The sequence below is a fragment of the Camarhynchus parvulus genome, chromosome 22, assembly GCF_901933205.1.
Source record: "Camarhynchus parvulus chromosome 22, STF_HiC, whole genome shotgun sequence".
NCBI classification, from domain to species: Eukaryota; Metazoa; Chordata; class Aves; order Passeriformes; family Thraupidae; genus Camarhynchus; species Camarhynchus parvulus.
Genome location: NC_044592.1, coordinates 3777102 through 3805035, shown reverse-complemented (window position 1 = coordinate 3805035; position 27934 = coordinate 3777102). Strand labels below are relative to the sequence as shown.

General features: G+C 54.9%; 5 protein-coding genes and 1 non-coding gene across 12 annotated transcripts; 2 read left to right on the top strand and 4 right to left on the bottom strand.

Moving 5' to 3' along the window:
• Positions 1 to 196: 196 nt before the first annotated feature.
• On the bottom strand, positions 197 to 19883 carry TIA1 (TIA1 cytotoxic granule associated RNA binding protein). Of its 7 annotated transcripts, none has more exons than XM_030964166.1 (13): positions 12055 to 12169; positions 11644 to 11743; positions 9074 to 9170; positions 8319 to 8413; positions 7273 to 7327; positions 6573 to 6660; positions 6157 to 6232; positions 5479 to 5587; positions 4927 to 5022; positions 4743 to 4827; positions 3985 to 4107; positions 2950 to 3117; positions 197 to 1377 (listed from the first exon to the last, which is right to left on the bottom strand). In XM_030964166.1, exons 1-13 carry the CDS (start codon positions 12078 to 12080, stop codon positions 1266 to 1268), a joined length of 1230 nt encoding a protein of 409 aa, XP_030820026.1. In that variant the 5' UTR covers positions 12081 to 12169; the 3' UTR covers positions 197 to 1265. The 7 variants fall into 7 exon arrangements, with proteins under 7 accessions (XP_030820026.1, XP_030820028.1, XP_030820027.1 ...); XM_030964168.1 differs by having other exon boundaries at positions 2950 to 3089; positions 3984 to 4107; positions 12055 to 12165; XM_030964167.1 differs by having other exon boundaries at positions 8319 to 8417; positions 12055 to 12164.
• TRNAG-CCC lies at positions 12785 to 12855 on the bottom strand. The gene has a single exon. It is a non-coding gene; the product is annotated as a tRNA-Gly (tRNA).
• On the top strand, positions 12902 to 17976 carry PCYOX1 (prenylcysteine oxidase 1). Its single transcript, XM_030964164.1, is given in 7 exon segments — positions 12902 to 13057; positions 13726 to 13932; positions 14545 to 14719; positions 15020 to 15057; positions 15060 to 15230; positions 15837 to 15989; positions 16382 to 17976. Coding segments are annotated over 7 exon segments (1500 nt in total). The 5' UTR covers positions 12902 to 12960; the 3' UTR covers positions 17041 to 17976.
• On the bottom strand, positions 17946 to 19602 carry SNRPG (small nuclear ribonucleoprotein polypeptide G). Its single transcript, XM_030964174.1, has 4 exons — positions 19495 to 19602; positions 19263 to 19285; positions 18542 to 18666; positions 17946 to 18296 (listed from the first exon to the last, which is right to left on the bottom strand). Exons 1-4 carry the CDS (start codon positions 19524 to 19526, stop codon positions 18246 to 18248), a joined length of 231 nt encoding a protein of 76 aa, XP_030820034.1. The 5' UTR covers positions 19527 to 19602; the 3' UTR covers positions 17946 to 18245.
• On the top strand, positions 19740 to 24619 carry LOC115912558 (prenylcysteine oxidase-like). The gene is given in 8 exon segments (XM_030964163.1): positions 19740 to 20294; positions 20657 to 20863; positions 21427 to 21601; positions 21902 to 22113; positions 22265 to 22417; positions 22808 to 22851; positions 22853 to 22898; positions 22901 to 24619. Coding segments are annotated over 8 exon segments (1503 nt in total). The 5' UTR covers positions 19740 to 20194; the 3' UTR covers positions 23467 to 24619.
• A 324-nt stretch (positions 24620 to 24943) lies between these two features.
• FAM136A (family with sequence similarity 136 member A) lies at positions 24944 to 27672 on the bottom strand. Its single transcript, XM_030964173.1, has 4 exons — positions 27582 to 27672; positions 26596 to 26736; positions 26019 to 26270; positions 24944 to 25177 (listed from the first exon to the last, which is right to left on the bottom strand). The coding sequence occupies exons 1-3, from the start codon at positions 27666 to 27668 to the stop codon at positions 26082 to 26084; spliced, it is 417 nt and encodes a 138-aa protein (XP_030820033.1). The 5' UTR covers positions 27669 to 27672; the 3' UTR covers positions 24944 to 25177; positions 26019 to 26081.
• Positions 27673 to 27934: the final 262 nt, after the last annotated feature.

Below are 27934 nucleotides of genomic sequence, written 5' to 3'. Positions count from 1 at the left end.
GCTTGGACTACAACTCCCAGCAGCCCCCGCGGCGAGAATTCCCCAATTTCCCTTTTTCCCCCCAAAATTTCGCCTTTTCCCCCAAATTCCACTCATTTCCCCCCCCAAATCCCGCCCGCTCTCATCCCGCCCCCTCTCAACCCCAACGCGCCACCACCCGACAAAACACAGCACACAAGCAGCTCACTTTTTTTCATTTTTCCTTTTTTCTTTTTTTTTACAAAAAAGCTTTTTCATATTTTTTCCATTTTTGTGAATTTTTTTGTGTTTTTTTCTTAAAGGCTGGGCGAGAGGTAGGATAAAAAATGGGCGTTTTTTGGCCTCTGATAGATGAGGTTTGGGAGCTCTTCTCACCTTCACTCCCTTGTGAAACACACCTGGGCTACGGAGGGAATTTTACACAATGGATTAAAAACTTTATATTCCAAGAGATATCTCATATCCACAAAAAAAGAAGGACAAAAAAAGAAAAAGGAAGATTTGAGGCATAAATCACATCAAAAGGCTCCGTGTCCTACCTTTAAATAAGGAAAACGTACAAAAGTGGCCGAAGGTTGTGCAAAAATTCTTCAATTTGCTCTGAATATTTTACAGAATCAGTACAGGAAAATGTAGAAATCAGTAAAAAATTAAAAAAAAACCCAACCAAGCCCCGGAGGGATCTGTCACGTTTTAGCAACAGGAATTTTGCTGTCCCAGGGTGGGAATCTTGGCTCACGTGGGGACACTTGGGCACTTTGGAGTCCCTTTTATTTATTTATATTTTTTTTTAAATTTTTGTATTTTATTTATTTTTTTTTTCCCCAGCATAAGGCAAAAACCCGACCCTGAAAAACACACAAAAAAAGGATGTAAACTGAAGGATTTCTCTTGCAAAAAAGCCTCCTCCAAGAGGCTCCTTTAAAACTGAGGTGTGGGGCTGAAGGCAGCTCCAGATTCCCACACTTTTGGCTTCTTTTGGGGTGGTTTTTTTTCCAGCTCTTTCTGAGGGAAAAAAATCCCAAAAAACCAAAAAAATAAAATAAAAAATAAAAAAACCCCCCCGAGAATGACTTTGTGCAATTCCTGCCCCGATTCTCAGCTAAGGCAGCCAAGTCCCTGCAATTTTGTGTTTCTAAAAAAACCAAAAAAACACATTCCAAATAAAAAATCAACGGTAAAACCAAGAGAAGAGCAAAGGCGGCGGCGGGCGGGGCGACGCAGCAGCCGGGTGGTTTTGGGGTGACGAGGGAGGGGCTCGGTTCCATCTCGGCGCTCAGGGGGGCTCAGGGGGTCTCGAAGCCCACGCGGAAGCCGGGCTGGGCGGGCACCACGGCGCCGTTCTGGCCCTGCACGCTGAAACCGGGCGCCAGCCAGGGCGGCGACGGCTGGCTCTGCCTGCGCGGGGCAAACACACATCGGGGAGTGCGAAAGAATCCTTTGGGGAGGGCTAAAGTACAGCAATATCCTTTAGGGATTGGTAAATAATCCTTTGGGGATTGCTAAAATATCCTTTAGGGATTGGTAAATAATCCTTTAGGGAGGGCTAAAGTACAGAAATATCCTTTAGGGATTGGTAAATAATCCTTTGGGGAGGCTAAAATATCCTTTAGGGATTGGTAAATAATCCTTTAGGTAAAATATCCTTTAGGGATTGTTAAATAATCCTTTGGGGAGGGCTAAAGTACAGAAATATCCTTTAGGGATTGGAAAATAATCCTTTAGGGATTGCTAAAATATCCTTTAGGGATTGGTAAATTAAATAAAAACCCTTCAGGGATTGCTAAAATATCCTTTAGGGATTGTTATAATATCCTTTAGGGACTGTTAAATTAAATAAATATCCTTTAGGGACTGTTAAAATATCCTTTAGGGATTGTTAAAATATCCTTTAGGAACTGCTAAATTAAAAAAAAACCCTTTAGGGACTGCTAAAATATCCTTTAGGGATTGCTAAATTAAATAAATATCCTTTAGGGATTGCCAAAACATCCTTCAGGGATTCTTAAATAATCCTGTAGGGATTGCTAAATTACATAAATATTTATTGTTATTATCCTTTAGGGATTGTAAAGGGAATTCTTTAATGCTAAAATATCAGAGTAATATCTTTCAATTATTAAGTGTAAAATATCCTTTAGGGATGTTAAATAACTTTGGTATAAATTAAATAAATATAAAATATCCTTTAGGGATTGTTAAAATATCCTTTAGGGAGTTAAAATATCCTTTGTGCTAAATTAAATAAAAACCCTTTAGGAAATGGGGTTGTAAAAATATCCTTTAGGGATTGTTAAGTTAAATAAATATCCTTTAGGGATTGTTACAATATCCTTTAGGGAGTGCTCAATTAAACAAACATACTTCAGGGATTGTTAAATAATCCTTTAGGGACTGCTAAATTAAATAAATATCCTTTAGGGTTGCCAAAATATCCTTTAGGGATTGTTAAAATATCCTCTAGGGATTGCTAAATTAAATAAATATCCTTTAGGGACTGCTAAATTGAATAAAAATCCTTTAGGGACTGCTAAAATATCCTTCAGGGATTGCTAAAATATCCTTTAGGGATTGTTAAATAATCCTTTAAGGACTGCTAAATTAAATAAAAACCCTTTAGGGAGTGCTAAAATATCCTTTAGGGACTGCTAAATTAATCAAATATCCTTTAGGGATTGTTAAACTAAATAAAAATCCTTCAGGGATTGCTAAATAAAAATCCATTAGAGATTGCTAAATGAAAATCCTTTAGGGATTGCTAAATTAAACAAATATCCTTTCGGGATTGCTACAAAAGGCTTGAAGATTGTGGGGAAAGGGTTTGGGGGAGAAAAAAATCCTTTAGGGATTCCCCACCTCAGTGGGATGTCCCCACCCTGCTGTGGGTCTGAGGTACAAGGATCCCTTCCCAAAGGGGTAAATTTGGGGTAAATTTGGGGTAAATTTGGGCTGGAGGCCCTCAGGACTCACCCGAAGCCCTGCTGGCTCCAGGCCTGGCCGTACACGCCGTAGGTGGGCACCTGCCATCCGTTGGGCACGTACTGGCCCAGCTGGGCACCGCCGTACCACTGCCCCCACTGCCCGTAGGCCGGCGGGTAGCTCAGCTGGCCCTGGGACACACGGGCACGGTCAGGGACCGGGAACCCACCCGGGAATCCATCACCAGCCATCCATCAACCCGTGGGTCCATCATCCATCCATCCATGGATCCATCATCCATCATCCATCCATCCATGGATCCATCATCCATCATCCATCCATCCATGGATCCATCCATCCACATCCATCCATCCATCCATCCATCCATCCATCCATCCATCCATCCATCCATCCATCCATCCATCATCCATCATCCATCCATCCATCCATCCATCCATCCATCCATCCACCCATGGATCCATCATCCATCCATCCATCCATCCATCCACCCATGGATCCATCATCCATCCATCCATCCATGGATCCACCCATGGATCCACCCATTGATCCATCCATCCATCCATCCATCCATCCATCCATCCATCCATCCATCCATCCATCATCCATCCATCCATCCATCATCCATCCATCCATCATCCATCCATCCATCCATCCATCCATCCATCCATCCATCCATCCATCCATCCATCCACCCATGGATCCATCATCCATCCATCCATCCATCCATCCACCCATGGATCCACCCATGGATCCATCCATCCATCCATCCATCCATCCATCCATCCATCCATCCATCCATCCATCCATCCATCATCCATCCATCCATCCATCCATCATCCATCCATCCATCCATCCATCCATCATCCATCCATCATCCATCCATCCATCCATCCATCCATCCATCCATCCATCCATCCATGGATCCATCATCCATCCATCCATCCATCCATCCATCCATCCATCCATCCATCCATCCATCCCTCCCTCCCTCCCTCCCTCCCTCCCTCCCTGTCACTCCCAGCTCCCAGCCAATTAGCAGTGGTTAATTAGCAGTTAATTAGCACCTGCTGCACAGGGCTGGCCATGTCGGGGGTCTCCTTGCCCCAGTAGCACTTGACCACGTGGCCCTCGATGGTGGTGCCGTTGACGGAGACGATGGCGTGGGCAGCGCTCTCATGGGAACTGAACCTGGGGGGGTATTGATTGATGAGGATATTGATTGAGGTATTGATTGATTGGAAATATTTACTGGGAATATTGATTGGGATATTGATTGGAAATATTTACTGGGAATATTGATTGGGATATTGAATAGGGTATTGATTGGGATATTGATTGGGATATTAATTGGGAATATTGGTTGGGGTATTGATTGGGATATTTATTGGGAATATTTATTGGGATATTTATAGGGATATTTATTGGGAATATTTACTGAGATATTTATTGGAAATATTTACTGGGAATATTTATTGGGATATTTATTAGGAATATTTATTGGAAATATTTATTGGGAATATTTATTGGAAATATTTATAGGGATATTTATTGGGAATATTTATTGGGAATATTTACTGAGATATTTATTGGAAATATTTATTGGGAATATTTATTGGAAATATTTACTGGGATATTTATGGGGAATATTTATTGGGAATATTTACTGAGATATTTATTGGGAATATTTATTGGGAATATTTATTGGAAATATTTATAGGGATATTTATTGGGAATATTTACAGGGATATTTATTGGGAGTATTTATAGGGATATTTATCGGGACCCCAGTCCCCCTCCCCCCTGGGACCCCCCATGTCCCCCACCTGACGAAGGAGTAGCCTTTGTCGGGGAACACTCGGATCTCCATGATCTGCCCGAAGGGGGAGAAGGTCTGGCGCATCAGCTGCTCTGGAGCAGGAAGGACAGACAGACAGACAGCCAGCCAGCAGGTGAGGCACCCGCGCTGGCAGGGGCGGGGCTGGCAGGGGTGGGCGGGGCCACACGTACCTGAGAGGCCCGAGGTGACCCCCCCGCAGTACACGGTGCAGTTGCTGGGGCTGGACTGAGTGACCACCTCGTCGTAGGACAATTGTTTGGTGTTTGCTGCAAGAGATTGGGTTTGGGGTTTTCAAAGGGCTGGGACAGGAACTGGGGGGGAATTCCAGTCCTGACTGGCACAGGATTGCTGGGAATGACCTCCAAATCTTTACAGAGACACCTCAGAGCCCTTCCAGGGCCTGAAGGGGCTCCAGGAGAGCTTGGGGACATGGATGGAGGGACAGGACACAGGGAATGGTTCAAACTGGGAAAGGAGATTTAAATGTGATTTGGGGAAGGAATGAGGGTGAGGAGGGGCTGGGATGGAATTCCCAGAGCAGCTGCCCCATCTCTGTTGGTGTCCAAGGCCAGGCTGGGCAGGGCTTGGAGCGCCCTGGCACTGGGGAAGGCGTCCCTGCCCAAGGCAGGGGTGGGGTGGGATGGGCTCTGAGGTCCTTCCCACCCCGAACACTCTGGGATCCCCCACGCCAGGAGCTGGCAGGGCACAGGGTGGGCACCTACCCTCATAGGTGCTCTTGGGAGCCGGAGGTTTCCTGGTGGCCCAGTTGGTCCTGATCTGCCGGCCCCCCAGCCACTGGCCCCCCATCTGCTGGATGGCGTTCTCGGCGTCCTGCAGGGGACACAGGGAGAGAAAAACCCCACTGACCCCACTGCTGGCACCCCTCCTGTGGGACAGGGCCAGGGGAGGGACCCCAGGGCCCTCCTGAGTGACCCTGGAGTGTCCCAACCCCTCCTGTGGGACAGGGCCAGGGGAGGGACCCCAGGGCCCTCTTGAGTTTTTACCATTTTTTGAGGAAAGAAACAAAGATCTCTCATCCATTTATTAAAGGGGGAAATAAAAGACTTTACCCATTTATTAAGAGGGAAATGAAGGGATTTCACCCACTTATTGAAGAGGGAAAGAAGAGATTTTACCCATTTTTGGGGAAGGAACCAAAGATCTCTCACCTATTTATTAAGATGAAAATGAAGGGATTTTACCCATTTATTGATGAGGGAAATGAAGGGATTTCACCCACTTATTGAAGAGGGAAATAAGAGATTTTACCCATTTTTGAGGAAGGAACCAAAGATCTCTCATCCATTTATTAAAGAGGGAAATAAAGGATTTTACCCATTTATTAAGAGGGAAATAAGGGTTTTTACCCATTTTTGAGGAAGGGACCAAAGTTCTCTCACCCATTTGTTGAAGAAGGAGACGAAGCCGTAGCCCTTGGACTTGCCCGTGGCCATGTCCTTGACCACCCGTGCATCCCTGAAGCACAAAGGGAACTTTTAAAATCTGATTTATTTGCCATCATATTCCACCTGCTCATTGCAAACCTTCAATAGGAATTACAGAAAATAAAAATAAAAACGAAAAAGTAGGAATTGAAAGGCATGTGTTGCCTATTAACCGAATTCTTTAATTCTCAGGTCAATTTGGTTTTGGGCTTTTTGGGCTGTGGGCAGATGCAAATTTTGATGGGAAAGCAAACCAGGTGGGATAAAGGATCTGCTGTGTGAGCACTGCTGTCCCTGCAGTGTCACTCACTCGACACAAAGCTGTCCCCACTCAGGACACAGACCCTGAGCTGCCCCACAAAAGGACTTACGAGATTCTTCCAAAGGGAGCAAAGGCTGCTTTGATGTCCTCAGTTGTGATCTCAGGGCTGAGGTCTCCCACAAAGACGTGGAAATGGTCTTGGGGGGAAAAGAGAAAGGAGGGTTCAGTGGTTGAAGATGCCCTCTGAGAAGAGCAGAGGGGAAAAAAAAAACCTCTTCTTAAAAACCCCTTTATTAAAACTCAGCTGTTATTCAAAATAGATTATTAAAATGCAGGCACTGATGGGGTTTAGCCCCACCAGCCTGAAATTCCAAGAATTTCCCCACAGAAATTGCTGGGAGTGATGGAGCCCTTCTGGATGCTCCTTGAGGGAGATGTTCAATGTGCCTCAAAAATCCAGAATGAGGCATTTTGGGTTTTAATTCCCAACTGCCCACAGATTTGCACCAAATCCCTTCCTGATGCTACAGAGAAATGGAAGGGAATTTAATGGAATTTTTCCATAAAAATTCAATGGAAAACAAACAAAAAACCCCCAAACTTAGCTTCAGGGAACACCCTGGAGATCCACAATTTGTTGTTAAAAAGACACAATTACCTTGTGAACGCTGTGTGATGGCAAAGATCAGATTTGCCCTGAAGTTTAATTAACACAAACACAATAAACAATTAGGATTCCAATGAAAACCATTCCCACAGAGCTCTGTGTGCTGCATTTCTGTTTCACAACTTGCTCAGGTGACACTTACTGCTGGTGTCTTTCTTCTGGCTGCTGGGGGTGGTGGCCCAGTTCACTTTCACCTCCTGCAAATGGCAATCACACATCAGATCTGGCAAATCCCAAAAAGCTCAGACACCTCCAGTGCTCAAACCTGACCCTACAGGGCAAGGCTGGGGCTCAAACTCAAGTTTAAGATATTTTTCTAGGGAGAGGGTTTGTTCTTAAATTAACAGAGCAGCTCCCCTGCTCTGGGGGGGTTCACCTGGAGAGGAGAAGCTCCGGGGAGAGCTTCCAGCACATTCCAGCAGGGCCTAAAGGGGCTCCAGGAGAGCTGGAGAGGGATTGGGCACAGGGGACAGAGGGACAGGATACAGGGAACGGCTTCAAATGTCTCAAGGGTGATTGTGAACGGGATGGGGACAGACTCTGATCACAGCTGCCCAGTGACAGGGCAGGGACTGAAAGATGGGAAGTTCTACCTGAACATCAGGAAAAAAGAAGGAAAATGTGAGGGAAAATAGGAAGGAAAACTTTCCTTGGAGGCCTGGAACAGGCTATGGGAGCTCCTTCTCAGCAGACACCAAAACCCTGCTGGACTCTACCCTGTGCACTGCTCTGAACGACCTTTGGCTGGGATCATCTCCAGAGGGGCCTTCCAACCCAACCCTGCTGGAATTGCAGGATTGTCCTTCCAGCTCCACATCCTCAGCTCCACGTTCCTCCCAACGCCCTGAACTCCTTCTCCCAACATCCTGAACTTCTCCCAACGCCCTGAACTCCTGTTCTGAGCTGTGTCTCACTGAGATCTCCGCTCCAAAGGCAGAGTCCCACATTTGCAGCATGTCCCCTCCTCTCCCAGCAGGATTTCCCCTGGCACAGCCTCTCCCAGCAGGATTTGCCCTGGCACAGCCTCTCCCAGCAGGATTTGCCCCTGGCACAGCCTCTCCCAGCAGGATTTGCCCCTGGCACAGCCTCTCCCAGCAGGATTTGCCCCTGGCACAGCCTCTCCCAGCAGGATTTGCCCCTGGCACAGCCCGCTGTGCCCCAGACTCACCCCGGAGCAGGGCAGCTTACCTTACCCATTATCTTCCTGCCGTTCATGGCAGCCAGCGCCGCGGCCGCGTGCCGGTGCTCGTAGAACTCCACGAAGCAGTAGGGATCATTGCCAGCTGTCTGAGACAGGGAATGGGCTGGGATTAGGGACCTGAGCTGGGATTAGGGACCTGAGCTGGGATTGGGGACGCTGAGCTGGGATTGGAGACGCAAACCCGGGATTGGAGACACAAACCCAAGATTAGGAGCACAAACCCAGGAATAGGGACTCAAACCCAGGATTAGGGACACAAACCCAGGATTAGGGACTCAAACCCAGGATTAGGGACACAAACCCAGGATTAGGGACACAAACTCAGGATTAGGGACTCAAACCCAGGATTAGGGACACAAAGCTGGGCTCTGGCTGCTCTGCTCGGCCTCTGACTGCTGACACCTCAACAGCCCCACCTGGACAGGTTTTCTGACCCTACAGCGACTAACAACACTCTCAGAGCTTTCAATTCTTCTTCAGAAAGGGAAAATTATGGCAGAGAAGTTTTAGAGCCTCATCTGCAATCCCCTCCTGATTTAATGAGGGGATTCACTGTCCCTCTCCACGTCCACCCATCCTTAAATTCACCACCATTCACGTGCAGAAACGATGCCAGAACCATCTCCAGGTTTATTTGAGGCGGCTGTGCCCCGTTTCCAGGGGAATTCCCAGAGGCACAGGCACAGCCTGGAGGCAGCAGCCCTGAGGAGGAGCAGGGAAATCAAAGGATTGGGGCTCTTACATCCATGATCATCTTGCAGTTCTTGCAGGGTCCGATCTGGCTGAAGAGCTGCAGGATCAGAGCCTCGGTCACGTCCCTGGAGAGGTTCCCCACGTACCTGAGGGACAAACACAGGCAGGGACACGGATGTTGGACATGCTGGAGCATGGAGAGGGGTTTGGGACCAGGGATGAAGTGATGGGAAAAGGGAGAATGGCTTCCCACTGCTGAAGGCTGGGTGAGATGGGATACTGGGATGGAATTCCCAGAGGAGAATCCCTGGGAATGTCCACAGCCAGGCTGGACAGGGCTTGGAGCACCCTGGGACAGTGGGAGATGTCCCTGTCCATGGCAGGGGGTGGCACTGGATGGCTTCATGTCCCTTCCCACCCAAACCCATCCAGGATTCCATGGCTCCATGAAGCTGACCTTCCAAACTGATTTCCCAGGTCAGAGTCCAGATCCTATATTCCTACTCCAATTTCCCAGTACAGACACTCCTGTTCCCACATCCCTACACTGAATTCCCAGTACAGACACTCCTGTTCCCATATCCCTACTACAATTTCCCAGTACAGAAACTCCAGTTCCCACATCCCTACACTGATTTCCCAGTACAGAAATTCCAGCTCCCCTATCCCTACCCCACCATCCCAGCCCCAGCAGCCCAGGCTGCTGTTTTTCCATGTTTTCCACACCATTTGGCCGGTTCCTCCCGAAGCCCTGAGGTTTTGGAAGCCCCAGATCTGCCTGGAATGCCCAAGTGCCAACGTGCTGGAGTGCAAGGATCAGCCTGCCCAGCACAGCCACAGCCCAAAGCCCCTCTCCCACCTGGGACTGTGGCTTCCTTGCCCATCAAGGCCCAGGGGTGGCTGTTTTGTTGTTTTTGTTGAGCCCAAATCATGGGATTTTTATAAAAAGCCCAGTGAGAAACCTCAGCCCCTGAGGTGCAGCTGCAGCTCCTGCACAGGAACGTTCTGTGGGAAACCTCTGCCCAGGAATCCTGGCCAAATGCCAGCCCTGAAACCACCCTGGTGCACCTGCAGTGCCCCCCAGAGGGGCACAGGGGCTGCAGAAAACAGCCAGCAGCAAATCCAAGCTCTGTTTGTGCTCCAAGCTTTGGTTATTTGGGCAGGAGACAGAGTTTTGTCACAAATGGCTCATCCAGGACCTCTGTGCTCATCACTTGGACAACGGTTTTAGGCAAGAGGCAGGACTGGGTTTAAAATCTCCAAACACACCTTCACAGGCTTTGTCTGGCTCCAAGTGAGTGATTCCTGCACCTCTGACAAGTTTCCTCAGAATGGTAAAACAAGGAGGGATTAGAGCACTTCATTAAGGCAATTAACAGCAGGACCTCCTCTCCCCAGCAAGTCCAACAGAGAGTGGGATCAGAGAGGCTTGAACATCAACCTGAGCTGCACTTTCTGCTCCTTCCAAACCCAACCTGTGACACCAGCTGGTGACAATTCCCTGTATGACCCCAGACAGCCACAGGGAGGGAGCCACAGAAACCCCAGGCTGGATTTGCTGAGCCCTGAGTTGTTTTAAGGCAGCAGTCAGTGATCCTGCAGGTCTTTCGCAGCCCCAGGGATGCCCTGTGTGTGCCACCAGCCGCACGGGCTCCAGGACAGGCACCTGCATTCCTTGGCACACATGGAGGCCACCAAACCCACACGAGCCTTGGGATGGGGGAAAACACCTTCCCAATAAACACACCAACACTCCGTGTGTGCAGAGGCCAGGAACAGCTCCCAGAAAGTGGGAAACCAGCGGGATTGGGGAAGCAGGGAGTGCTCAGTGCTCGGGACAGCCAGGGTGAGGCACGTCGGGGTCTTGCTGTCCTGTGGTCACTCAGGCCCTGGGGAGGGGCAGCAGTCCCAGGGCACAATAATCCCTCACCTTGGAATGATTCCTTCTTTCCCTCCCTCCTGTCCTTCCTGCCACACTGCAGAACAAGGCTTCTAGGGGTGGGATGGCAAGAGTGGGGCCTGATTTCCCTGATCCAAACAGGGGAAAGCTACCCCAGGTACCACCTGCCTGGGATAAGGAGGGAAACAGCCCAGGTGAGCACAACAGTCAGGTTTTGCAGCACCTTTTGCTAAAATCCAACCTAAACCTCCCCTTGACGTGGCTTCCTAATTCACTCAGTGGGAAGCAGCAGGTTCAGAGGGTGCTTTGAACGCTGGGACAAGCTCTGGATTCACGGGCACTGCCTGGTCATTCCCACGGAGCTGCTGAGCAGGCCAGGGGGCTCCAGCTGTGTGCCAAGGCAGCCCCCAGGGCAAAATCCAGCCAGTCACTCACAAAACCTACACGGATCACAGAGAGTGACAGGATCCTCACCACGGAATGGTTTGGGGTGGAAGGGACTCAGATCATCCCAGTTCAGTGCCCTGCCATGGGCTGGGATGGACAGGGGAGGGGGGCACACGCACCTCAGACCCCCTTTCCCTCCAGATGTGTGTGGATGTACCAGAGAGGGGACACCTTCCACACTGCCTTCCCTCCAGATGTGACCAGGGATGGACTGCAGAGAGTGGCACAAACTTTCCAGACCCTCTTTCTATCCAGGAGAAGGAGGGACGCACCTTCCAGACCACTTTTCCCTCCGAGTGTGACCTGGCATGGACTGGGAAGGGGCACACAGCTTGCAGACTCCTTTTCTCTCCAGATGTGAGTTGGGACGTACTGGGGAAGGGACACACAGCTTCCACACAGCCCTGTCCCTCCAGATGTGAGCTGGAGGCCCAGGGGAACGCCCGGAGCGGAGGGCAGGCCGGCGGTGCCCAGCACTGGGACCGGGGAAAGGGCAGGAATACCGCGGGAGCCGGGCTCCCCTCGCTGCCGGAGGGGGCCGGCTGCCCCTCAGTCCCGCAGCACTGCGGGCGGCCGAGGCTCCGCGGCGGAGCCCTGAGGGGCCCGTCCGTGAGGCGACCCCGGGCCGCCCCTCCCCGCGGAGCCGGGAACAATAGGCGGTCTCTCGCCCCCTCCCCACTCACAGGGTCTTGGGCATTTCATCCTCCATGGCGCCGCCGCCGCCCGCCCCGGCTCTTCCCGCCCGCCGGGGCGGCCCCGTGAGCCCTGGGCAGCCCGGGCAGCCCGAGCGGCGCCGGCCCCGCCGGCGGACGGTCCCGCGGCGGCTCCTCGCAAGATGGCGGCGGGCGGGCGGGCTGAGGGGCCGGGGGGGGGAACGGGGGCGGGAACGCGCGTGCGCGGGGAGAGCGCGGGAACGGCGCGGGGACGCGCGGCCGCTCTGCGCATGCGCGGCTGTGAGGGGAAAGCGAGAAAAGTGGCGAAAAGTGATTTAAAATAAAGGCGTTAAGAATAAAAGGGTGAGAAATGAAGGGATTTAAAATAAAGGCGTTAAGAATAAAGGGGTGAGAAATGAAGGGATTTAAAATGCGTTAAAAATAAAAGGGTGAGAAATGAAGGGATTTAAAAGAAATGGCTTAAAAATTAAAGGGTTAAAAGGAAAGCGCTTAAAAGCGGGGTGGAAAGGTGCTGGCGGGCACAGGGAGTGGGGGCATCAGAGCAGGGAAATTGCAACTAAGGTGTGAAAGGTGTTGAAAGAAAGGAATTTAAAATTAAAGAAGTAAAAAGAAAATAATTAAAAGGGATTAAACCCACTTTGGAAAGGGGTATACGGGTAAAGGACATGCGGGCACCAGGAATGGGGCCAGCAGGGCTGAGAAATAAATGCACTAAAATCTCATAGAGGTAAAACACGTATGCGCCGCCCGGGAATCGAACCCGAGTCGCAAGAATGGGAATCTTGCATGATACCACTACACCAGCGGCGCGGTCGGTAAGCAGCGGCTCACCGTGTCCTTGATGATCCCGCTGCCCGCAGCCGGCCCGAGCTGCGCTCCCAGCCCGCCCATCGCCCTCTGCCCTTCCCCGCCGCCATGCCGGGCCTCCGCCGCCTCCTGACGCTCTTGCTGCTGCTCCTCGCCGCGCTCTGCCCGCCCGCCCTCAGCCTCCGCCATGGGCCCTCCAAGATCGGTGCGAACGGGGACACGGGCTGACGGGAGGCCATTCTGAGGGACGGCACTCGGGGAGGGATCTGTGAGGGGAAAGCTCAGGGGGAGCTCTTACGGAGATCTGTCACAGCCGGTGTCAGGGGGTGTCCCTTGAAGGGATTTGGGGGGGGAAAACTGTGAGGGGATCTGTGAGGGCGCAGGGTGCCAGTAGGACCTTTTGAGGGGATCTGCGAGGGAGGAGTGAGCACAGGATCTTTTATGGGACTTTGAGGGGATCTGTCATGGGAGGACACTGAGGGGACCTATGTGGGTCAGGGAGTATGGCAGGGTGCCCGTGAGGGATCTGAAGTGGGGGGACCCATGAGGGATCTGCGAGGGTCAGGGAGGCTGGAAGGGGGTCTGCGAGGAAGGTGCAATGGGGGGACCCCCTGAAGGTCAGGGGTGCCCGTGAGGGGATCTTTGAGGGGCAGGGGGTATGAGAAGGGTTCCCTTGAGGGGATTGGGGTGCGGGTGCCATGAGGGGTCTGTGAGGGGGTTCCCTAGAGGGGATCTGTGGTGCAGGGGGCCATGAGGGGTTTTTGAGGGGTTCCCTTGAGGGAATCAGGGTGGTGGGTCCTTGAGGGGTCTGTGAGGGGGTGTGTGAGGTGGGGGTTCGTGGGGCTGTGAAGGTGACCGGGCCCCTTCTCCCAGCCGTGGTGGGCGGTGGGATCGGCGGCTCGGCCGCCGCGTATTTCCTGCGGCAGAAGTTTGGCCGCAGCGTGCAGCTGCACGTGCTGGAGAAGGCAGCGCTGGGCGGCCGGCTGGACACGCTGGACGTGGAGGGGGCCAGCTACGAGGCAGGGGGGTCCGTGATCCACCCCCTCAACCTGCACATGAAGCATTTTGTCCAGGAGCTGGGTGAGCACGGACACCCCACCGTGGTGTTTTCCAGTCCCAAAATTGTGCCTCGATCCGAAATTGATCCCCCTGGGGTGCTCTGAGTCCCAATCTGCTAGGGAGACATTCCTTGAAAGAACAAGGCTTGGTAGCCCCTTATCCATCCCCAGTACTCCACCAGCTCCTTCCCCAATAGCTTGCCCTTCTTTTCCCAATATCCTCCCCATGTCCTTCCCCAATAGTTCCCCTCCTTTTCCCAATATTCCCCCCATGTAGTTCCCTAGTAATCACCTTTGTCCAATATCCCTCTCCCACAAGCCACTTTCCTTCCCAAATAGCCCACCATCACCTCTCCCATGCCCCACTCCAGGCAAAGGAAGCCCACATCCCAAAGGGAATGGTTTCACCCCTGTCCACAAGTGACCCAATTATGGCATCATAAAGGTCCAAAATTTACCTCCAATCACTCCCTGGCCCGTGATCAAGGGCTAATTCCCCTTTCCACACTTTGGCCCTCCAATCCTCAATCACTCACCCTTATCAGCATGAAGCCAGGTTATCTGAGAAAGTTATAACTGAAGTGGAATAGCTCTGCCTTTCCCTAAATTACCTTTTTCTGTGCTTTTCCCAAAGGCCTCTCGGTCGCCTCACCCCAGGGCAGCCTCGCGGGCGTTTACAATGGGGAGGAATTTGTGTTTGAGGAGAGCAGCTGGTCCTTCATCAACCTCCTCAAGCTGCTGTGGCACTATGGCCTCAACCCCCTGCGCATGTCCATGTGGGTGGAGGACATCCTGGACAAGTTCATGAGGTGGGTTGGGGTCCTGAGGGGGGAAGAAGAGGGAAAGGACCTTAAGGACACCTCATTCCATGGGCAGGGACACCTTCCTCTGTCGCTGGTGGCTCCAAGCTGCGTGCAGCCTGGCCTTGGGCACTTCCAGGGATGGTGCAGCCGCTCCACCCTCCTAAAAATCCGCAATGTGGAACCTGAACCTGCCCTCTTGAGCCTCCAGGGCCTTGTCCTGCAGTCCTGCAAAGCCTCCCCGTGAGATCCCCGCAGCTCCCAGGGCCAGAGCTCACTGACAGGGCCAATTGCTGTGTGCACTGGCAGGATCTACCGGTACCAGATGCACGACTACGCCTTCAGCAGCAACGCAGCCTGCTGCACGCCCTGGGAGGCGACGACTTCACGCGGCTGCTCAACCAGAGCATCGAGGAGGCCATGCAGAAAGCAGGGTTCTCCCAGAAATTCATCAACCAGGTGGTGTGTCCGGCCATGAGGGTGAATTACGGCCAAGGGGTCACCGTTAATGGCTTTGTAGGTGAGTGTTTGGAGGGAGCCTTCCATCCTGGGTGTGGGAGAATGGATTGGAAGAGAACAGAGATGGTTCTGTGGGCAGCCTTGCCCTGATGAGTTGGCAGCTGTACTAATTACTAAAGAATGGAAGCAGCCTTGCCCTGGATAGGTGACCACCCTGTCCAGTAAGGATGTGTGGTATAAAAGAGTGGCTGGGCAGTGGTGACGAAGAGGAAGAAGGAAGAAAGAAGGGGAAGAGAATAGTCAGTGTTGCAGGGTGCTGCCCATTTACAGAGAAAAGGTATGGAAGTTTACTGTAAAGGATAATAGAGGGCTGGTGCTGGCCACATCTTCAGCATCAGTCATTTGAGCCCACTGTCAGTGGGGAAAGGTTTAGAAGTTTTATTGAATGATAATAAAGGCTTGTGCTTGCAGAGGGGAAAATCATCTGGGTCTACCAACAATTGGTTCCCCATGTGAGGAGTGACAAAAGCTACAGTACCCAACCTGGGTGTTGGGTTCCAGCTCCCTGGGCTCCAAGCTCTGTGTCCCAAAGGGACGTTAATCTCCCCAGTTTTGCAGTTTGTTTTTCCAGTGTTTCCCTGCTTTGACAGAGGTGCTTTCCTTGCAGGTGCTGTGTCCCTGGCCGGGGTGCAGTCAGGCCTTTGGTCTGTGAAAGGGGGGAACAAACTCGTGTGCTCCGGCCTCATCTACTCCTCCAAGGCCGAGGTTATCCCGGGAACTGTCGTGTCCATAGAGCCAAAAACCAGACACCAGCGTGGCGGTGAGTGGGGCTGCAGTTCCCTTCAGAGGGGAGGTGAAGGTGACACTGGAGAACCGGGCCCCTTGGGAGTGTCAGAGGGAACATTCCTCCCTGGGAGGCTGGGGAGGGGCTGTGATGGAATTCCCAGAGGAGCTGTGGCTGTCCCTGGATCCCTGCAGTGTCCAGGGCCAGACTGGATGGAGCTTAGAGCAAGCTGGGATAGAGGAAGGTGTCCCTGCCATGGAACTGGACGGGCTTCAGGATCCCTTCCAGTCCAGCCCATTCCATGAAAACAGGGCTCAACACCCAGCTGCACAAATTGATGAACCCAAACGTTGGTGGCATTTTGGGATGCCAGGGACAGTCGGGATTCCCTCCCAGCAGGGTCAGGGTAACTGAGCTGTTGTGCACAGGGGACCCGGTGAAGCTCTACGAGGTCACCTACAACACGTCCTCGGGGCTCACAGGGGACACCTACGACATCGTCGTCATCGCGGCGCCGCTCGGCCGCAAGATGGCCAACATCACCTTCCGCAACTTCGACCCTCCCATCCCGGAATTCCCAAATCCCTTCCAGCAGATCTTCACCACCTTGGTGCACGGGCGCTTGAACACGTCCTTCTTTGGCTACCAGGACCCCCAGGCCTTTCACCTTGGTGCCATTTTCACCACAGACAACCCCAAACTGTTCATCAACAGCCTGACCCTGGAGTCCCCCGTGGGTGACACGGGCACGGGCGGGGAGCTGCCGTTGCCGTCGGCCGTCTGGAAGGTGTTTTCCAACGAGGAGCTCAGCAAGGAGCAGCTCAGTTTGCTCTTCTCCTCCTACGACTCGGTGAAGGTGAAGCCGTGGCTGGCGTATCCCCAGTACAGCGCTCCCGAGAAGTTTCCTCCCATCGTCCTGCACGAGCAGCTCTACTACCTGAACGGGCTGGAGCGCGCCGCCAGCGCCATGGAGATGAGCGCCATCGCTGCCCGCAACGCCGCCCTGCTCGCCTTCCACCGCTGGCACGGCCACAGCGCCAGCGTGGACCAGGAGGACCTGCACGAGAGGCTCAAAACGGAGCTCTGACACACCCCCAGGGCTTCATTAACACGAACGAACTCTGTGCTGCGCCCCTCCAAGGAGGTGTTTCCCTGGATCACGGGATCCTTAGGGTTGGAAGATCTTCAAGAACATCATGACCCTCAAGATCTTCAAGATGCCATAATTAACTCTAACGAACTCCATACTTCGTCCCTCCAAGGAGATGTTTCATAGGATCACGGGATCCTTAAGCTTGGAAGAGCTTCAAGACTATAAAGACCATCAAGATCTTGAAAAACGTCAAGATCTTCAAGATCATCAAGATGCTCTAGTAGACTCTAATGAACTCCATACTTCACCCCTCCAAGGAGGAGTTTCATAGGATCAGGGGATCCTTAAGGTTGGATGAGTTTCAAGAAGACCCTCAGGATCATCAAAACCTTCAAGACCTTCTAGATCATCAAGACCCTCAAGTCCAACCATCAGCCCAACTGCATTCACCACTGACGATCTCCTCAAGTGCTGCGTCCATGAGCTGTTTGGACACTTCCAAGAGTTGATGACTCTACCACAACCTAGGCTGGACAACCCTTCCTTCCATGACAAAATTCCTCCCAATATCTCATCTTGACATCCCCTGATGCCGCCTGGTAGCTGTTTGGCCAGCTTGGGAGGATCAGGAGCAGTGAATCGTTCCCAAGTAAGCCGGGACATTTTCCTCACACAAACTCCTCAAACTCTGATTTATCCCTGTCTGAGATTAGGGAATTCACTGAACGTGCCATATTGACCCCAAAAGTGCCCTCCAGCTGGGAATATTGACTCCCTGGCTGTCCATCCCTCTGCCCCACTTTTCCATCCAAAGAATAATTCTTCAGGGGGAAAATGGGGTGGTGGGAGCTGTCAAAATGGGTGGGAAAGAGGAAAAACCACCAATATCCATCACTGTGTTCAGGTATGAAGGAGTTAATAAAGAATTTAACAATGTCTATGTTTTGAAGGAGAAAACCACCTAAAATAGCACAAATTTAACACCCACTTCCATAAATGAACAAGTTTTCCTTGAGTTTTCCCAGGGTTGGGAATGGAATTAACACCCAGCTGCCAAAAACTGATGTGAGAAAGGCTTGAGTTAGGTCAACCATTACAAAATTGTTTTAATAACAAAACCAAATAATTGTTCACTCCTGGGGGGCATCGTGGATGAGGGAATGGGAGCGGTGGGTGGGGATTTGGGGTTCTCCAGGGGTTTATACTCGTTCCAAAGCTTCCAGCATGATGATGCTGTTCCCTCGGATCACCTGCAAGGGGGAAGGCGAGAGCTGTTACCTCTGATTGAAGTTTGTTTCAGCTTGTTTCCCCGAAAAATCACGGAAAATGTGGCTGGAATTCCCGCACAAGAACAAAAACAGACTGATTTCCCAGCTGACACATCCCATTCCTGTTTCTCGCCAAACTTCCTGCTCATTCCACACATGGCTCCACCAGTGCTCCCAGTGCCCTCAGCACCTGCTCCCAGTACTCCCAGTGCTCCCAGTGCCCTCACCACCATGCCGATGTTGTTCTGCTGCCCGCCCGCCGCCATCTCCACGCACTCGTCGATCACCAGGTTCATGAAGGGGTCGAAGCCCCGCAGGATGCCCTGCACGTGCCGGCCGCCGTTCAGCTTCACTGCGGGAAGCCAGGGGTTAAAGGGGGAAGAGTTCCCAAAACGGGAGCGTTTGCCCCCAAATCGGCAGCTTGGAATGAGTGGGACCCGCAGGGGAGTGAATGGGAAGGATTGAGCACAACCCATAATGGGATAAGGGGAATTTTCAATTCATGTTATAGTTAAATTTATGAATTAAGGCTTAATGAATGAACTAGAATTTTAATTAATGAGCTGCAAGGCTTGAAATCAATCAGGGAGGTTGCAGGGGGCAGACCCGTGCACCAGCCCCAGCAGCCAGGACCCCCTCCCTGGGCTCTGTGAGGGGTGGGCGGGGGTCCCCAAAACCGGGCACTGTTGGGGGGGTGGGCGGGTGTCCCCGGGCACCGTGAGGGGATCGGGGCGGGGGTCCCCGGGCACCGGGAGGGGATCGGGGCGGGTGTCCCCGGGCACCGTGAGGGGATCGGGGCGGGGGTCCCCGGGCACCGTGAGGGGATCGGGGCGGGGGTCCCCGGGCACCGGGAGGGGATCGGGGCGGGTGTCCCCGGGCACCGGGAGGGGATCGGGGCGGGGGGTCTCCGGGGCAGAGGATCGGGGCGGGATCAGTTCCAGAACTCACACGACAGCTTCTTGTCCATGAACCTGCAACGAGAAGGCAGCGGGTGAGCACCGGCGGGTGGGGACGGGGTAAAACCTCCCCGCCATTATCCCCTCACGAACCGCCCCCCCCCGCCGCCATTGCACCGAGGCACCGGCAAGCGGCGAACGGCGCCGTTCCGGTGCCCGGCTTCTCCCACACCATGCCCGGCTCCCCTCGCCCCCCGGCGCGGCCCCGGCCCCTCCGGACGCACTTTTTCAGCTCGGGCGGGTGCGCTTTGCTCATGGCGCCCGCAGCCCCCGGCCCGTCTCTGCCGCGCTCTGCCGCGCTCTGACGTCAGCGCGCCGTGCGTCTCTCCACGCCAGCCAATGGCGGCGCTCGGCGCGCTACCGCACTTACGCGAGTAGTGGCGCAGCCAGGGGAAGGTAGAGGGGCGGGAAGGGGGGAAAGCAGGGGGCGGTGAGGGGAGTGCGCGGCTACACGGGGAGGTACGGCGGCATGGCCCCCATCGTGTGCGGCGCGTGTGTGCGCATGTTGTGTGTGAGTCTGCCTGTGTATGTGTGTCCACATGTCCACACGTGTGTGTGTGAAATGTTCACATGTGCGCAGGGTCTTGGGCATTTCATCCTCCATGGCGGCGTCGCCGCTGTCCCCGGCTGTCCCGCCCGGCGGGGCGGCCCCGTGAGCCCTGGATAGCTCGAGCGACGCCGGCTCCTCGCAAGATGGCGGTGAGGGGCCGGGAGGGGCGGGCAAATTAAAGTAATGGAGTTAAACTGAAGTAATTAAATGTAAATAAAGTAAAAGAAAGGACTTTGGAATTCAGGACAAAAGATCGGATTTCGTAATTCAGGATAACATAATTTAGAGGGATACAAAAGGTCCGTGCGCCTCCGGGAATCGAACCCGGGTCTCACTCCCGGCCCGCCCATCGCCCTCTGCCCTTCCCCGCCGCCATGGCGGGCCTCCGGCGCCTCCTGACGCTCCTGCTGCTGCTGCTGCTGGCGGCGCTCTGCCCGCCCGCCCTCAGCCTCCGCCATGGGCCCTCCAAGATCGGTGCGAACGGGGACACGGGCTGACGTGAGGCCATTCTGAGGGACGGCACTCGGGGAGGGATCTGTGAGGAAGGGCCGATGGGGGACCCCTCAAGGTCCTTGAAGGTCAAGGGGGGGCCTACAAGGGGACCTTCAAGGGGCAGGGGATATGAGGGGGATCTCTTGGGGGGATCGGGGTGGTGGTTCCTTGAGGGGTCTGTGAGGGGGTTCCCTAGAGGGGATCTGTGGTGCAGGGGGCCATGAGGGGTTTTTGAGGGGTTCCCTTGAAGGAATCAGGGTGGTGGGTCCTTGAGGGGTCTGTGAGGGGGGTGTGTGAGGTGGGGGTTCGTGGGGCTGTGAAGGTGACCGGGCCCCTTCTCCCAGCCGTGGTGGGCGGTGGGATCGGCGGCTCGGCCGCCGCGTATTTCCTGCGGCAGAAGTTCGGCCGCAGCGTGCAGCTGCACGTGCTGGAGAAGGCAGCGCTGGGCGGCCGGCTGGACACGCTGGACGTGGAGGGGGCCAGCTACGAGGCAGGGGGGTCCGTGATCCACCCCCTCAACCTGCACATGAAGCATTTTGTCCAGGAGCTGGGTGAGCACGGACACCCCACCGTGGTGTTTTCCAGTCCCAAAATTGTGCCTCGATCCGAAATTGATCCCCCTGGGGTGCTCTGAGTCCCAATCTGCTAGGGAGACATTCCTTGAAAGAACAAGGCTTGGTAGCCCCTTATCCATCCCCAGTACTCCACCATCTCCTTCCCCAACAGTTCCCCTCCTTTTCCCAATATTCCCCCCATGTAGTTCCCTAGTAATCACCTTTGTCCAATATCCCTCTCCCACAGGCCACTTTCCTTCCCAAATAGCCCACCATCACCTCTCCCATGCCCCACTCCAGGCAAAGGAAGCCCACATCCCAAAGGGAATGGTTTCACCCCTGTCCACAGGTGACCCAATTATGGCATCATAAAGGTCCAAAATTTACCTCCAATCACTCCCTGGCCCCTGATCAAGGGCTAATTCCCCTTTCCACACTTTGGCCCTCCAATCCTCAATCACTCACCCTTAGCATGAAGCCAGGTTATCTGAGGAAGTTATAACTGAGGTGGAATAGCTCTGCCTTTCCCTAAATTACCTTTTTCTGTGCTTTTCCCAAAGGCCTTTTAGCCAACACACTCCAGGGCAGTCCTTCAGGCGTTTACAACGGGGAGGAATTTGTGTTTGAGGAGAGCAGCTGGTCCTTCATCAACCGCCCCAAGCTGCTGTGGCACTATGGCCTCAACCCCCTGCGCATGTCCATGTGGGTGGAGGACATCCTGGACAAGTTCATGAGGTGGGTTGGGGTCCTGAGGGGGGAAGAAGAGGGAAAGGACCTTAAGGACACCTCATTCCATGGGCAGGGACACCTTCCTCTGTCGCTGGTCGCTCCAAGCTGCGTGCAGCCTGGCCTTGGGCACTTCCAGGGATGGTGCAGCCGCTCCACCCTCCTAAAAATCCGCAATATGGAACCTGAACCTGCCCTCTTGAGCCTCCAGGGCCTTGTCCTGCAGTCCCGCAAAGCCTCCCCGTGAGATCCCCGCAGCTCCCAGGGCCAGAGCTCACTGACAGGGCCAATTGCTGTGTGCACTGGCAGGATCTACCGGTACCAGATGCACGACTACGCCTTCAGCAGCAACGAGCGCCTGCTGCACGCCCTGGGAGGCGACGACTTCACGCGGCTGCTCAACCAGAGCATCGAGGAGGCCATGCAGAAAGCAGGGTTCTCCCAGAAATTCATCAACCAGGTGGTGTGTCCGGCCATGAGGTTTGCTTATGGCCAAGGGGTCACCGTTAATGGCTTTGTAGGTGAGTGTTTGGAGGGAGCCTTCCATCCTGGGTGTTGGGTTCCAGCTCCCTGGGCTCCAAGCTCTGTGTCCCAAAGGGACGTTAATCTCCCCAGTTTTGCAGTTTGTTTTTCCAGTGTTTCCCTGCTTTGACAGAGGTGCTTTCCTTGCAGGTGCTCTCCTTGCGGGCTGGTTGCAGTCAGGCCTTTGGTCTGTGAAAGGGGGGAACAAACTCGTGTGCTCCGGCCTCATCTACTCCTCCAAGGCCGAGGTTATCCCGGGAACTGTCGTGTCCATAGAGCCAAAAACCAGACACCAGCGTGGCGGTGAGTGGGGCTGCAGTTCCCTTCAGAGGGGAGGTGAAGGTGACACTGGAGAACCGGGCCCCTTGGGAGTGTCAGAGGGAACATTCCTCCCTGGGAGGCTGGGGAGGGGCTGTGATGGAATTCCCAGAGGAGCTGTGGCTGTCCCTGGATCCCTGCAGTGTCCAGGGCCAGACTGGATGGAGCTTAGAGCAAGCTGGGATAGAGGAAGGTGTCCCTGCCATGGAACTGGACGGGCTTCAGGCCCTTCCAGTCCAGCCCATTCCATGAAAACAGGGCTCAACACCCAGCTGCACAAATTGATGAACCCAAACGTTGGTGGCATTTTGGGATGCCAGGGACAGTCGGGATTCCCTCCCAGCAGGGTCAGGGTAACTGAGCTGTTGTGCACAGGGGACCCGGTGAAGCTCTACGAGGTCACCTACAACACGTCCTCGGGGCTCACAGGGGGACACCTACGACATCGTCGTCATCGCGGCGCCGCTCGCCGCAAGATGGCCAACATCACCTTCCGCAACTTCGACCCTCCCATCCCGGAATTCCCAAATCCCTTCCAGCAGATCTTCACCACCTTGGTGCACGGGCGCTTGAACACGTCTTTCTTTGGCTACCAGGACCCCCAGGCTTTTCCCTTTGGGGCCATTTTCACCACAGACAACCCCAAACTGTTCATCAACAGCCTGACCCTGGAGTCCCCCGTGGGTGACACGGGCACGGGCGGGGAGCTGCCGTTGCCGTCGGCCGTCTGGAAGGTGTTTTCCAACGAGGAGCTCAGCAAGGAGCAGCTCAGTTTGCTCTTCTCCTCCTACGACTCGGTGAAGGTGAAGCCGTGGCTGGCGTATCCCCAGTACAGCGCTCCCGGGAAGTTTCCTCCCATCGTCCTGCACGAGCAGCTCTACTACCTGAACGGGCTGGAGCGCGCCGCCAGCGCCATGGAGATGAGCGCCATCGCTGCCCGCAACGCCGCCCTGCTCGCCTTCCACCGCTGGCACGGCCACAGCGCCAGCGTGGACCAGGAGGACCTGCACGAGAGGCTCAAAACGGAGCTCTGACACACCCCCAGGGCTTCATTAACACGAACGAACTCTGTGCTGCGCCCCTCCAAGGAGGTGTTTCCCTGGATCACGGGATCCTTAGGGTTGGAAGATCTTCAAGAACATCATGACCCTCAAGATCTTCAAGAACATCAAGACGTTTAAGATGCCGTAATTGACTCTAACGAACTCCATACTTTGCGCCTCCAAGGAGGTGTTTCTTAGGATCATAGGGATCTGCACGGTTGTAAGGTCTTCAAGATCATCATGACCTTCAAGACCATCAAGATGCCATAATTAACACAAATGAACTCTGTGCTTTGCTCCTCCAGGGAAGTATTTCACAGGATTAGGAATCCTTAAGGTCGGACGAGTTTCAAGATCTTCAAGACCATCAAGAACATCAAAACCTTCAAGATCTTCAGGATCTCCGAGATCATCAAAACTTTCAAGGCCATTATGATCTTCAAGACCCTCAAGAACATCAAGACCTTCAAGATCATCAAGCTGTTAGGACCCTCAAGTCCAACCATCAGCCCAACTGCATTCACCACTGACGATCTCCTCAAGTGCTGCGTCCATGAGCTGTTTGGACACTTCCAAGGGTTGATGACTCTGCCACAACCTAGGCTGGACAACCCTTCCTTCCATGACAAAATTCCTCCCAATATCTCATCTTGACATCCCCTGATGCCGCCTGGTAGCTGTTTGGCCAGCTTGGGAGGATCAGGAGCAGTGAATCGTTCCCAAGTAAGCCGGGACATTTTCCTCACACAAACTCCTCAAACTCTGATTTATCCCTGTCTGAGATTAGGGAATTCACTGAAAGTGCCATATTGACCCCAAAAGTGCCCTCCAGCTGGGAATATTGACTCCCTGGCTGTCCATCCCTCTGCCCCCACTTTTCCTGCCAATGAATTATTCCTCAGGGGGAAAATGGGGGAATGGGGTGGTGGGAACTGCCAAAATGGGCGGGAAAGAGAAAAAACCACAAATATCCATCACTGTGTTGAGGTATGAAGCTAATAAAGAATTTAACAACCTGAGCATTTTTTAAGGAGAAAACCACCAAAAATAGCACAAATTTAACATTCATGTCAATAAATTAAAGTTTTCCTTGAGTTTTCCCAGCGTTGGGAATGGAATTAACACCCAGCTGCCAAAAACTGATGTGAGAAAGGCTTGAATTAGGTCAACCATTACAAAACTGATTTAATAACAAAACCAAAATAATTGTACACTCATGAGCAGAGTCTTGGACAAGGGAATGGGAGCGGTGGGTGGGGATTTGGGGTTTTCCAGGGGTTTATACTCGTTCCAAAGCTTCCAGCATGATGATGCTGTTCCCTCGGATCACCTGCAAGGGGGAAGCTGAGAAGCAGCCAAAGCTCTGCTGAATTCCCATTCCTGTCTCTCACCAAACTTCCCGCTCATTCCACACACACGGCTCCACCAGTGCTCCCAGTGGTACTGACCACTCTGCTCCCAGTGCTCCCAGTGCCCTCAGCACCTGCTCCCAGTGCTCCCAGTGCTCCCAGTGCCCTCAGCACCCCGCCGATGTGGTTCTGGTGGCCGCCCGCCCGGCGCCATCTCCACGCACTCGTCGATGGCCGTGAGGGTCTCCGGGCACCGTGAGGGGGATCAGGGCGGGCGGGGTCCTCAGGCACCGTGAGGAGGATCGGGGTGGGATCAGTTCCAGAACTCACACGACAGCTTCTTGTCCACGAACCTGCAACGAGAAGGCAGCGGGTGAGCACCAGCGGGTGGGGACGGGGTAAGACCTCCCCGCCATTACCCCCTCACGAACCGCCCCCCCCCGCCGCCATTGCACCGGAGCACCGGCCAGCGGCGGTGCACGTCAGGACACCGGCCAGCGGCGGACCGCGCCGTTCCGGTGCCCGGCTCCCCTCGACCCCCGGTGCGGCCCCGGCCCCTCCGGACGCACTTTCTCAGCTCGGGCGGGTGCGCTTTGCTCATGGCGCCCGCAGCCCCCGGCCCGTCTCTGCCGCGCAGCCAATGGCGGCGCTCGGCGCGCTACCGCACTCACGCGAGTAGTGGCGCAGCCAGGGGAAGGCAGAGGGGCGGGAAAGGGGAGAAGCAGGGGGCGGTGAGGGGAGTGCGCGGCTACACGGGGAGGTACGGCGGCATGGCCCCCACCGTGTGCGGCGCGAACGGGCACGCGGCGTGCGCGTGTCCAGGTGCGCACACCTGTGTGAGGGTGTGTGTGCACAGGTTCACACTGTGTGTGTGTGTCTGTGTGCGTGCGTGCCACTGTGCCCAAGCATCACCCCCCAATACCCCCCCCTTAACTGCAGTGTCCCCTCAGCACCCACCCAATCACCCCCAGTTACCCCCTACTCTCCCTCGTCACCCCCAGTGCCCCCTATTCTCCATCACCCCCTGTTCCCCCAGTGCCCCCCAGTTGCCTCCATGACCTCCCGTTCCCCAATGCCCCCATCACCCCCAGTGCCCCCCCATCACCTTCCGTTCCCCAACGCCCCCATCACCCCCAGTTCCCCCCATCACCCCCAGTTCCCCCAGCAGCACCCGCGGTTGGTGGGAGATGCCACCTGGCCTTTAATGAGTGTGTGCTGCGGGGGCGTCCCCGGGGTGTCCCGGGGGTGTCCCCGCTGTCACTGCTGGATGTTGGCCAGCCCGTCCCGCATCTTCTTGGCCATGGCGGGCACGAGGCGCAGGTGCTGCTCCCCGCAGGTGGCCAGGCAGGCGTCCAGCTGGCCCCGCACGCGCGGCTCCGAGCCCCCCGAGTCCAGGGCGTCCTTGGCCTGGTCCGAGCACTGCAGCGAGCAGCGGCTCAGCCGGTCCTGGGGATGGCACGGTCACTGGGGGGACTGGGGACACTGGGGACACTGGGGGGCAGCAGCTCAGCTGGTGCTGGGGAACGTGTGGTCAGTGGGGGGACACTGCGGGGTTCAGCAGGGACTGGCCGGTCAGTGGGGTACTGGGGGTCAGGAGAGGACTGGGGGGGTAGGGGGGTAGCAGGGGGGTCAGGGGATGGGCTAGGGGTGAGGGCACAAGGGGTGTGTGTGGGGGGCACAGGGAATGCACTGGGGGGTGCAGGGACGGGGGGGCTCACATCCTGCCCAGGGTCCCGGTGCTGTCCCAGGGGTCCCAGTGCCCCCTCCTCACCTGGAAGTGCTCGAGCTCGGCGGTGACGATGGCCTGGGCGCGGGCCAGGGGCGCGTGGCAGCGCTCGATGCAGCGCTGCACCTCCTGCATGGAGGCTGCGGCGTCCTCGCAGCACCGCGCGCTGCAGCGGAACATGGCGCCCTGGGGACACGGGGGACACAGGGTTAACGGGGGGGACACCGGGGGACATAGGGGTTAACAGGGGGGACACCTGGGGACATGGGGTACTCTGGGGACACGGGGGACAGGGGACACAGGGCACCCTGGGGACATGGGGGACAAGGGGTTAACAGGGTGTGTTGGGGGGCACAGGGTGCATTTAGGGGGCACAGGGTGTGTTGGGGACACAGGGAATGTATGAGGGATACAAGAGATGTACTGGGGGGCACAGGATGCATTTAGGGGGCAGGGGGTGCGTTGTGGGGGGCACAAGGGATGTGTGAGAGGTACAGGAGATGCACTTGGGGGGCACAGGGTGCATTTAGGGGCACAAGGGGATGAACTGGGGGGGCACAGGGTGTGTTTAGGGGCACCGGGGATGCACTTGTGGGACACAGGGTGTGTTGGGGGGGCACAGGGAATGTGTGAGGGGTACAGATATACTGGGGGGGCACAGGGGGTATTTAGGGGCCACAAGGTGTGTTGGGGGGCACAGGGGATGCACTTGGGGGCCACACAGGGTGTATGGGGGGGGTCACAGTGAATTGGGGGGGGTCTCAGGGTGTGTGTGTGGGAGATCACAATGAACGGGGGGCTCAGTGATTTTTGGGGGGATCTCAGTGATTTTTGGGGGATCTCAGTGATTTTGGGGGGATCTCAGTGATTTGTGCGGCGGTCTCAGGGTGTGTGCGGGGGCCGGTCCCGGCGCTGCCCGGGGCACGCACGTGTGTGTGTGTGTGTGTGTGTGGGGGAGCCCCGTGCCCCTCCCTGCGTGTCCCCCCGGTGTCCCCTCCGTGTCCCGGGGTGTTCCCCGGTGTCCCCGGTACCTGCATGCCGCGGATCTGCTCCCGCTCCAGCCCCTGCACGGCGCTCTCCACCGCGGCCTGCACCCGGCCCTGCGCCGCCTCCGCCATGGGCCCGCTCTAAACCTTAAAGCCCGCCCTAAACCCGCCCTAAACCCGCCCTAAACCCGGCCCTGCACCGCCTCCGCCATGGGCCGGCTCTAAACCTTAAAACACGCCCTAATTCCGCCCTAAACCCGCCCCGATCCGCCCTAAACCCGCCCTAAACCCGCCCTGAACCGCGGCCTGCACCGGGCCCGGCGCCGCCTCCGCCATGGGCCCGCTCCGCGGCCTAAACCCGCCCTAAACCCGCCCTAAACCCGCCCTAAAACCCGCCC

Coding starts and splice junctions, on each gene's coding strand:
- TIA1 (XM_030964166.1), bottom strand. CDS start 12,080: ATGGAGGATGAAATGCCCAAGACCCT. Junction 9,171..11,643: donor AGGGAAAAGTGGTCTGGAAG/GTGCGTCCCTCC, acceptor TTTGTCCCTCAG/GTACGTGGGGAACCTCTCCA. Junction 7,328..8,318: donor GCAGGAAGATAATGGGTAAG/GTAAGCTGCCCT, acceptor TGCCATTTGCAG/GAGGTGAAAGTGAACTGGGC.
- SNRPG (XM_030964174.1), bottom strand. CDS start 19,526: ATGAGCAAAGCGCACCCGCCCGAGCTGAAAAA. Junction 18,667..19,262: donor CATGGACAAGAAGCTGTCGT/GTGAGTTCTGGA, acceptor GGCTTCCCGCAG/TGAAGCTGAACGGCGGCCGG. Junction 18,297..18,541: donor AGAACAACATCGGCATGGTG/GTGAGGGCACTG, acceptor TCCCCCTTGCAG/GTGATCCGAGGGAACAGCAT.
- FAM136A (XM_030964173.1), bottom strand. CDS start 27,668: ATGGCGGAGGCGGCGCAGGGCCGGGTGCAGGCCGCGGTGGAGAGCGCC. Junction 26,737..27,581: donor AGCAGATCCGCGGCATGCAG/GTACCGGGGACA, acceptor CCGTGTCCCCAG/GGCGCCATGTTCCGCTGCAG. Junction 26,271..26,595: donor CCGAGCTCGAGCACTTCCAG/GTGAGGAGGGGG, acceptor TGCCATCCCCAG/GACCGGCTGAGCCGCTGCTC.